General features: G+C 47.2%; 1 protein-coding gene and 1 long non-coding RNA gene across 2 annotated transcripts in view; both read left to right on the top strand.

Moving 5' to 3' along the window:
• Positions 1–3,182, top strand: part of LOC144145050 (uncharacterized) — a 48,153-nt gene extending 44,971 nt beyond the window's left edge. The window contains exon 3 of the mRNA XM_077676558.1: positions 3,100–3,182. Within this exon, the coding sequence (XP_077532684.1) occupies positions 3,100–3,182 (83 nt within the window). The remainder of the gene's footprint in view (positions 1–3,099) is intronic.
• A 2,310-nt stretch (positions 3,183–5,492) lies between these two features.
• Positions 5,493–10,283, top strand: LOC144144567 (uncharacterized). Its single transcript, XR_013317274.1, has 2 exons — positions 5,493–6,441; positions 10,164–10,283. It is a non-coding gene; the product is annotated as an uncharacterized LOC144144567 (long non-coding RNA).
• The last annotated feature ends 528 nt before the right edge of the window (positions 10,284–10,811 follow it).

Genomic DNA, 10,811 nt, shown 5'->3' on the forward strand with positions numbered 1-10,811 from the left:
AATGTAACAGCTTCCGCAAAGGGGTTTGCGACTCTAAAAAAAGGCTGTCGCAATGAGAAAGCAAAAACAGCATGATGACTGCTAGGATACACAGTATCCTACATACACAGGTGGGTGCAAAGAGGCTGCCGAACCGTGGAGCAGGGAAGAGAAAATACAATCTTATTGGATGAAAGCAGCGCGAACTTAAACAAATACAAAGGAAGTGTCACACAAGGACAGCCGCTGGTTCCAACATTTCTGGGTTAATTGCTTGAAAGTTTAAACACTTAAAAGAGCCCGATGTAACTGAAATGAACCGCTGGAGAGTTTCAAGCTGGGCTAGTTGGAAAGACATATTCTTGTATGAAACCAGCGAGAACTTAAACAAAAAAATCGCGCTAGTTTCATCCAGAAATATGTGTCTCCAACTAGCCCATCTTGAACCCACCTGCAGAAAATGTAAGGCTGCTTCGGTCGCGTTACAATGGCCAGCGAGCATGCCATCGTCAACTAACTCTGCTAGGAAATAAATGTGTTTTTTTTTCTTCGACCTACACGTCCGGGTGACGGGGAGTCTCCCCCCAAAATTACGTCGTCGGGCTACGCAGGAGGGAAACGTCTGGTAGAGGCTGTGATAAACAGAGCATGGGGAACGTGGGACCTGCGAAGGCAGCGGCTGAGGCGTCGAGCTCCGAGGCAAGCGCTGTCAACGCGAGGTGTGAGTACGGAGAAAGGCTTCTCCGCATCCTCTCCCCCCCGTGCCTTCCCTCGAGAGAGTAAAACTAGGGATGATAGTCAGCCATCCCGTTCTTCCTTATTGCTTTAGCGGAAATGGAGGCACAATAAAATATGCGCGAAATGGACGCCGAAGAGGAAGTAGTAGTAGGTAGTAGAGTCACTTTATTTTGCATAGGAAGGGTGGGAGGGGTGGGGACGCTTTCTTTCGGGCGAGTTACCTACAAAGGTAGCAGCCGTAGAAACGGTGGGTAGGACGAAGCCAGGAGAAAAAAAAAAGACCAAGATTTTTTTTCCTCCCGGCAATGCGACATGGGGCGGTAAGTTTCAAAAAAATAAAAGTTGCAAAAAAAAGCAGCTAAAAGAATAAATTACAATTCATTCCATTTTGTGAAGGTTGGTGACCAGCGAAGCTGAGCAACACATGACGCAAAGCTGACGCTGAAGGTTAAACAAGAGTAAGAATTCATTTGTTTTGAACCAACTTATAATGATAAGTAAATTAAACTCGACTAATGATAGTCGTCTAATCGGCCAATAGTAATATTTTTTTTTTGCAGAGGTTCCATAAAATTAGAGTCACAGCCTCTTTCAGAAACTGTACTCCTCCTTTAGAAGCCCGCGTTTTGACGGGAACAGGAATTCGGCAAACTTTACGGCTTTACTGCGATGTTCGAACTAACTAATAACTAATTATGAAAAAGAAATGAAAGCTCGCGTAATAATAGAATCGTCTTAACGGCTAGTTGTTATATAATTTTTAGGGAAAATTTTGATATAACAAGAGTTACAGCCGTTTTCTAACGGTAATTCGCGGCAAAGATGGCTTTACCGCAAGGTTGCTCACGCGCATGAAAATCCACAGAACCCTAGCCGTATAAAGCCCCGTTTTGAAACGGGAGGTAGCATAATGAATCTTCGGCGGCTTCTATGACGCAGCTAACAATTTATCGTACGAAGATGGTTGCTAAGAGTTCAAGTACAATAAAAAGAAAAAAAAAGCGAAGCGTACATGACGTCAGTTCCTGATGACCAGTGTGGGAGCGTGCTCAGCTTATTGGTGTCATACAGTGACTTCTCGATAACAATGTAGCACCTTTGAGAACAGACCTGGAGATTATTATGCAATCTTGCTTTGGTTCCTTACGTCGTGTGGGTTACGAGACACCCTTTGACGAGACCTTGTAAATAACTGAAACCGTTCGGGCACATCATCATCATCTTTGTCGTCGTCACTGGATTCATCTGGCGTAGCAAGAATAAGCATGTTTGTTCGGCTAGCAGCGAGAGTCTCATTAAACATATTCGGCCCTAGTTTCAGTCTTGATCTTTGTTTTCACAATACCAGGATGTGTTTTGTGCAAATAAACAGTTGTTAGTAGCGCTTTGCATGCCGCATGTCGTTTCTAAAATGTGCCCTTGTTTTGCCTTCCGTAACTGTTTATTGTTGCAACACGACGTCTCGTATCGCGCGAAGATGTCAAGCTCGCGCTTGCAGAAGGCGATAATTTAAGCCCGAATTTCATGCACTAGCCATATTCGACGCTACATGCGCAGCTGTTGTCGCAGTGGTAAATTTTTTCTGGAGCACCACATCGTAGTGAGTGAATGAGGGAGAGAAGCAGTGAACGGCAATCACACCCCCCCCCCCCCTTTCCCGAGCACTGTGTAATATTTTCATGCTCCCAGTTTCAATAATGGCGAGGACCTTAGATCGCACCACCCGCAGGTGCGCATCATACGTAACGGGCCGTGACAGTGCTCGCAGCAGTTTGGGACAAAAAGGGACTCCCTCTGTGCTAGGTTTCGTGGAAAGGAATGGACACATCGCTAACAAAAGGGACATGTCAAGCCCTGCAACGAATACCTTTCATCTGTACGGTATTCCCTCTACGCCGCGGAATTTTTTCCAGCGATGGCCACCACTCGCCACCCGATCCTTACGACATCGGCTGTTCGGAACTCCAGAATAAGATGTGATCGGTGAAAGATGATTGCTCTCGGAACGGAACGGCGAATTTCAAATTGGTCTCATCCAGCCGGAAAATTACCCGTTAAGCGGTCGCGCTATGTTGGACGACAAGACGGTGGCTCGTGTAAGAGCATTCGTCTTACTCCATGCGCGGTAAGGGTCCCGCGAAGTAATGGACGACTGAATCAGCCCCGGCCACCGCGAGGAAGTTTGCAGGAGAAGCGGGTTTGATATCCTTTCACATTCTCATTGTTTCCCTAATTAGCTTGCTCTCCGTGTTTTGGCTTCGGTGTACAGTCGGTGAGAGTTGAAGGCCGATTCTATTTCCGAGCGAAGAGAGGTGATGACAGAGGATGTGGGTGAGTATGAGTATGAGTCGGGAGGCGGGGGGAGTGCTCGTGTCTTCGCAGGGGACGTAATGGGGGTCTGGGTGTCTGAGAAAAGCGGCAGGGGCGGGGGCGGGGGCGGGGGCGGGGGCGGGGGCGTGGGGTGATGAAGTTCTTTGAGCAGTCGATTTTCAGAGGCAAGACGCTCGGTCTCAGCGCGTAGGAGGGTGGCTGTTTGGCGGAGTTGATTTCCTGCCGCATTTGACTCATCTCGGTCCGCCAGTTTGTGTCGGGGTGAGGTGGGGGTAAGGTGCGGAGCAGCGCTGCGCTCATGTGACCCTGGATGACTTTGCTGTAGGTGCGTTTGTTTGGTAGTCTGCGATGTGAGAGGGTGGCCTGGTCCGGTCTGGGGTGAGCTGGTGGTGAGGGTCTTCAGCGGTGGGCGGCGAGGTTGAAAGCGCTTGGGGCAGCCACTTTCTCCGGTGCGGTGAGCCTCGCCACAGAGAATGCAGGTGGCGTGACAGGGGTGGTTGGGGGCAGAGTCCATGACCCCGCAAATGGCGTAGTGAGGGCGAGGAGAGGGGTTGGGACAGACATCTTTGCGGTGGCCGGCTGACCAGCAGGCCATGCAGACTTCCGTCTTGTGCTTGTACGGGTAGCACCGCAGTGTGACGCCACGATAGCTCAACCAGAACGGCACGTGAGGGCCAAGAAAGAGGGCTTGGACGGCGCCAGTGCCCTTCATGCGGCGGGCGTCGAGAACGGTGATGGTTGGATTGTGGCGAGTGAGGCTCTCCAAAATGAGAGGCTCAGGATCTTCTGGGGGGATTTGGAAGATGGCCCCAAAGGCTGTTGTGCTAGGTGTAGGTATACGGGTCTGCAGTGGGTAGGTGGTGCTGTGCCATTGCAGGAAGGAAAGTTGGAGGTATTGTTGCGCACGGGATTCAAATGGAGTGCGTGCTGGCCACAATGAAATTATATCGGATGTTGACGAGGATTTGGCTTTGTCGGATGTTGGTGAGGTGAGCTTGCATGAATATGGCGTCGGCAAGGAGGGCGGCGTTTACCTTGCTGAGGTCAAGGCCGCCTTGTGGGCGCATGACGATTTTGTAGTGTGTGGGGGGAGGGGGTCTTCACGCGGAATGGTTGGTTTCTTCTTGTTTTGTTCGCGCTTCGGCTTGCGCTCTGGATCAGTGGCTTTAGTGTATGGTGGTGGCTCTTTGTAGGTTGCTGCGGAAATGCGGGCGAGGATAGTGCACCAACCGGGCTCTTGCAGAATGTCGGGGTGAATCTCGTCGCCTTCCACTATGTATTGCAACCCCGGCAGAAGTGACGAGGACGGAGGTGTCGTCGGCTTGGAGCGGTTGGTTGGCCGTTGAAGTGGCTTCAGGCAGGAGGGGCGCCGGATTAGTGTTTGAATCGCCCGCCAGCCCAGAGAGCGTGGGCGCACTCATGCTGGTGTGTTGAGAGGAGCGTGCCGCCGTTGCGTAATCGTTTGGCGACCCCGCCGCTAGGGGAGGCGGGTCGGCCGAAATCGGAGCGGCTAAAAGGAGGAAAGAAATCCTTGGGTCACGTGATCATAACGTGACGTCACTGGGCTTGTTTTTGAGCGCCTAGGGACAACGCCGAAGTAGGCGCAGCATTTCCCTGGGTCCCCCGAGTGAACGATTTGAGTACCCAGCGTGTGTTTGTGTTGATTGCTGCCAAGTGAAGCTGCAGATGCGTGAATATACCGTGAATGCTAGTATTGGTGCGATCTCCGTATCCGACATACCTACTGCGACATTTCAAGAGAGACTTGCAGCCTGAGCCATCGCCTCAGGCTGTACCTGAGCTCAGCGTAGATCAGCCATGCCGGTCTCCGGCGTTTGCTGTCACAGACACGGAAGAGCGGAAAAGAGGGCATCTATGCGCTCATTTTCCCAGCAAGGTCAGTAACATCGTTATTTTATGTTTGTTGTAGTTTTTGTGTTTATACCACTGTACTGTGTACCCTAAAGCTGCGTGAATTCTTGCTTACGGGGCCGCCTAGCTCGGCCTCCTAGCTGTATTGTGATGTTAACGATTTTTGTATAATCTTGAATCAAATTTAGCGTGCGCTGCATACTTGGGCGAGGAACAGACACAGTGGAAAACGACAAACCAGACGTTGGCGCGCAAACCAACACCTGCTCCGTGTTTCGAACGTAGTACGTGTGGTTTCTTTTCCCACTCCCTGTTTCTCGCCCAAGTATGCAGCACACGCTCAATTCAAACTAGGATGCTGTGTCCCCAAACACTCCGGCCGCAGTTTCAAGCGTTTCATTTTTCCTTTTGTGTAGGAGCCCATAACATTGCTCAAGTTTGATCGAACCGGTGGCCTGTACTCCCCGAAGCGCTGTCCTGGATGTTTGAAGTGCAGTGCCTCGATCGCAAGTATGCATGTGTTTGATAGCCTTAATCTCGCGAGTATGCCGTGTGCACGCATCAACGTTCTAGCTCTTCGGGCAGTTAAGTTGCGTTGCGGGAGATGAATGGAAAACGTCGCTTCTGTACAGAGAACGTAAGGATATCGCGGCCAAAGGGAAAAACAAAAGCGTGAAATCGTGAGCCAAAAAAGACGGAAGAGGGAGAGAGAAAGGATAGACCAAATGACAGCGGCAGAATCAGATCGTCCAAGGGGCTGTGAAGGTTAAGCGGCATTTTGGGCCCTTTATGAGGAGGCACCAGGAGCAACTGTCAGTAAAGTGTACATTGAAGGTGAATGGAAGAAGCTGCATATGGGACAAATAGGATGTGGCAGGGCATAAAGCCACTGAAAATTTGAAAGCACACAAATAACGCGTACAGGCAGGAGGGACACACCACAGCCTCGTCAAACAAAGGGTGGCACCCACACTTTTTATCATGTGCAGGAAGATTTGCACCCGTTGATTTCGTTACCGTAAACAAGTGCTCTCCGAGATGGACGCTTAGACGGCGTCCTGTCTGGCCCACATACACGGACTTACATGACAACGGAATTCTGTAAACCATGCCAATCGTACAATGAACTAAAGGCTGCGCAAGGTTAACACTGCACTCGTTCCTCCCTTTACTTCAATAATCCTTGTTATTAACAATGCGGCAGAGATTGCCCACTTCTGCTTTTGCAGAAAACACAAAACAATGTGCTGTATGTGTGTTCTTTTTCTTGTAGTCGGTTGTCCTGTGTGGTCTTATTCCACGTCGCCATCTTTTACGCATTTTGTTTTTCAAAGATGTATTATTAGCCTACCCAACTTTCAGTTGTGCTGACACAGCATTTAATCCTGTTCCTGCAGCATCTGCATAGGAGGGCTTCCAGTGGAAAAAAAGAAGTGCTTGGACTTGGCCCCTACGATGTTGGTGCAGGGCCTGGAGAGCAAGGCTTGGTCTACATCCTTTCTGGGTACCCATGGAAAGCAGGTGAATGCCTCCACAAGTGGGTCGTTTTGTGGTACACTCGAAATTAGCCGCAGACAGACTGTGTCTGCTCGCAGACCACCCTGGTAGTATGACAACCAAATATGTAGCTGTGTCCTAGTTACTGACGGGAAGACTTAACAAAAAATCAACTGCCCATCTGTTGAAACGACAAAAATGGGGGATGTGAAGCTTTCCGAAACCAAGTCCAACACCAAATTAACCAGCCCAGTACTGAACACCTGTTTCTTATTGGGACGGTCTGATGCGCTGCAGTTGTGCTCTCTAGAGCTTTACTGATGCAGGCAATCCATGACCTTCTGTAGTGTACAACCATTGTCGTTAGATGGAGGTGTACATTTCCTGTGTAATTTTCCACTTCTATGCAAATCCAGATTGCTTCGACTGTGCTGGAATGACGCAATGGGATAGATGTCAGCTTCATAACATGAGGGACCCAGGTTCAATTCAGATCACGGGAAGCGTTCACTTCACCCACGATCGTCATCATTAGAAAAAGTTGGCTTTCTGCAGTGCATTTTGGGTGGACTACAGACACATCAGCGAGAGGCTGGAGGCTTCACTTTAGTAAATGAAACTGTACCAAGTACAGTATGTGCTTGAAGCTTAAGCATTGTACATGAGCCAAGCCAGGGAGGAGTGGTTATAGGTTAAATCCTTGTAAAGAAAGTTCACAAAAAGTTCAATGTGAATCACTGAGCTTGCAAACTTGTCAGATCTCAACTTGACACTTTATTGTACCAGTCTTTCATGCTCAGCTGAGGAATGGTGGACAGATGGGGGCAACAACTGGCAGAAAGGGTCATTAGCTTGCAGTTCATTTGTCTATGTAAATATTCTAAAAAAGTACTGGTATGAAATTCTCGTGTTACATTTTTCCCATTTCTATGGGTGCCTACCAGCCCAGGAATCATAGATTGGAACATTAGATAGTCAACCTCAGTATATATAATTATTTTGAGCCTTGTTTATTCGTGTCAGTTTTGGCTTGGACAGAACGAACACCAAGGCGGCCGCCATGAGAGAATGGCACTCTTGATGTCGCTGTTCTCATTGCATCATGGTCAGACTAGATGCATGCCCTAGAGTGGCCCAAGCTGGCCATGGCCGCACACGTCTGGGCCACACGATATCAGTCCCAAAACTGTGACATGATTCACAAGGCAGTGCAGCGTGCACCATCAGCAGCCAGTGTGTTGGCTAAGTCACTGGAGCCCTAATGTCGGCAGTTTGGGGCGAACTGCATGGCGAGGCACTCCACGTATCTTGCTTATGCCAGTGTCGAAAGGGTATTCATTCGGAGCTTTCTTGTGCATGCAAATATTAAAATTGATTTAAAATATGTTATACTGAATGGTTGCTACTAAAATCTGCAGCTACAAAGGAAACTTTTTGCATAGTTATCTCAGCTTTGATATTTCAAGTACTCCTTTTAAGTAGAGCCTAATCATGCTATGAACGTTTAATAGTGGTGCTACTCCTTTAAGGTATTTTTTACTTGTTTTAAGCTGACTTGTTTTTAGTTTGGAGTTAAGAGAGACCGTAACATTCTGGCCGCCCAGCCGCCCATTTCTGGCCATTAGTATTTCTGAGTTGTTCTTCAAAACAGTTTTTGCTCGGCACTTCTCTGAAATGTCGAGGACACCTAACTGAACTTAGTCGTGATTAATGCATTATCGTGCAAAGGTGAAGCAATCTCCACCCTTGCGCTCACCTGGTAGAGCATCATCCTTACATCAGAAAAAAAGCTTTGTTTTGCCAAATCTTTGCCACTTCATACCACTATAGAATTTGCTGCCAACATAGGGGTGCTCTCCAGCTGAATCAGCCTTAGGTGTCACAGGAGTGAGAGTAAGAACTTTAAAATAATGTTAGAAATAAGCACAATACAATAGCTTTCTATTTTGTAACTGTTAACAGGTCGACCAACCTCATTGCGACTGCAGGATGTGACTTGTTCGTAGAAGGGCAAAATCAGAAAAACAGAGACGAGCAAGTACGTCATTGTTGTACAACAGCTTCTGCGACACCTAAGTTAAAGGAGCCATGAAGAGAAAATGCAAGTTGGTTTTATTCGAAAGATTTCGTGTTTTATAGTGCCCCCAGCGCTTGTCCGGATACAAACGGTGCTTTATTCACTGAGAAATTAAACAATTTAGGTTAAAATTTTGATTTTCCCGCTCAATCGTGCGTTTTCGTGGTCCCAAGTGACATCACAGGAACCGACCGCTCTGCAGCCTAGAGTACCTTGATTCACGCATCCGCCGTACAGGGTAGAGACACGTATACGCTGGCGCCGCCATTTTCGGTTGCTCGCTCGCCGCCGAAGCAAGTCATTGTGTCAAAACCGCGCTAAAATTATTGGCGCAACGCGGTTTACTGAAGAAGTTTGAATCATATTGTCTGTTTCGCGTTGCTAGGTCTCGTGGGAAACGAAAAGAATAACGCGTTGAGCCCGTTGGCCCAATTGCGGCGGGACGGGACCGTTCAAAGGTTGTCTCCACCCTGTACAGCGGTGTTGGTTTGTTCCCGCGTTTTTTTACGTTCCGTAACCTAGATGGCGCCACCATACCGTGGCAAGCGTTTGGTTTGTGTTTGCCCGCATTTAAACCTGGCTTGTTTTTGTTCTGGGAGAAAATATTCGTTCCCTGAAACAGTGCTCGCTCGACAAATGGGGTCACGTAAAACACCGTTGCTTGCGTCAATCGGCCAGTGTCGTCTGAGACAGCCCCAAGCCCCGTAGTGCTGTGCTGCTAAACCAAGCATGCTGTGCGCAGTACGAACAGCAGAATGCATCAGTACTTCTATGTTTACATGTGCTTTCATAATTTCCACTGTTTGTCCCATCATTCTTATTGCTTTGTAAAGAATGTGCCCTAAATTTAAGCGCAAATCGCTCGTTCGTCTAGTTTGTAATTACAGCTCTACCTAATTTGTGTCTGCTTCTGCCAGCCTCCGCCAATCACAGAGCTTAGCTCATGTGACATCATAGGTTCTGTTGCGGGGAATGAGCTGGTGGGTCGCATGACCATTCCCGTTTTTCGTAATTATGTAGCTTATTTGAGCGAAGTTTACGTTAAAAGTGGTGTCAGTATGATTCTAACGAGACAATCTTTTGAATGAACCAAACTTGTGTTTTCTCTTCATGGCTCCTTTAAGCTGTCTGCAATTTACGTGCAAATAAAATTGTTGTCAAGATGCTTACAGTTTTTTTGCCTGGTTCAAAGAGACTGGTATAGTACAAAATTTTGAAGAAAGCTGGAGTTGGCCGTGTTTTTATTTGTATTAGGAAATGTGTGGAAATGTGCCATTTTATTATTTATTTTATAAATTTTTAACTGCTACAGGAACGTTAATTTGTAGATGTAGCACCATGTATTTGGTGTTCTATGTTTATTTATTCAAGATACCCTTATGGCCCCACTGACATTAATGAGGGGTGTGGTACCTGAGCAGATTAAACAAAGAATAATAACATAAGAGAATTCTGCCACGTGCGTACAAGAAAAAAAAATAAAGTAAAAAAGATACAGCAGAAACGTCAGTGTCCACACGCATACTAAAAAACATACACGCAAGCAACACAATAATAGTGTACTGTGTTTAAGCTGTTTGTTCATTTGAATTGTGAATGGGAGGCTCCTAAGGAAATATATGTAGTGCTTGACCAGTTTTCAAAATGCTATTTCTTTTTTACTTTTCAGTGACAGGGGTCTCAACAAGCATCTGGATGCACCTACAATGTTTGTGCTGAGCACCTCTGATATGTCGTCTTCTATGGCCGTGAAACTGGGAATAAATAAAACTAAAAACTGTCTCCTTCATTTGGTATATTCCTTTTACATTGTTCAGGAACGTGGAAATAACATGGAGGACAATACCCAAGCACTTGCACGTCATCGTCCCCTGGTCACTTATTGGTATTTATGCTGCAGTTTAAACGAACTGCCAGGTAGCCAACATTCACAACCAATTCAAGTAGTAGGAGTGCCCATGCTACATCGGAGGACATTATTTTTTCTAGGGACCACTGGATTGTGCGAAGAGATGTGTCTAATCTCCTACTCGGATTCTTGCAGTCCACAGGACTAAGTGAGGTGTGGTGACATTGCGTGTCTGTTATTTTAGGACTAAGTGAGGTGTTATGACTTTGAGAGATTTGATATGGTATTGGGGACGATTAGGCGGAGCAATTGCTGGCAGCTATGCAAGGCTAAGTCCGCCTTATTCAACAATACATACTACTACTACTACCTCTCAAGCTGAAAAGTTATAAGACATTTGTCCGAGGAACATGTTAAAGGTCTTCACAAGAAGACATTAAGATTGAGATGCTACACTGCAGGTTCTCT

This window comes from Haemaphysalis longicornis, unplaced genomic scaffold (genome assembly GCF_048455015.1).
Source record: "Haemaphysalis longicornis isolate Haplotype H1 unplaced genomic scaffold, Haemaphysalis longicornis Haplotype H1 scaffold_7, whole genome shotgun sequence".
In the NCBI taxonomy this organism is placed as follows: Eukaryota; Metazoa; Arthropoda; class Arachnida; order Ixodida; family Ixodidae; genus Haemaphysalis; species Haemaphysalis longicornis.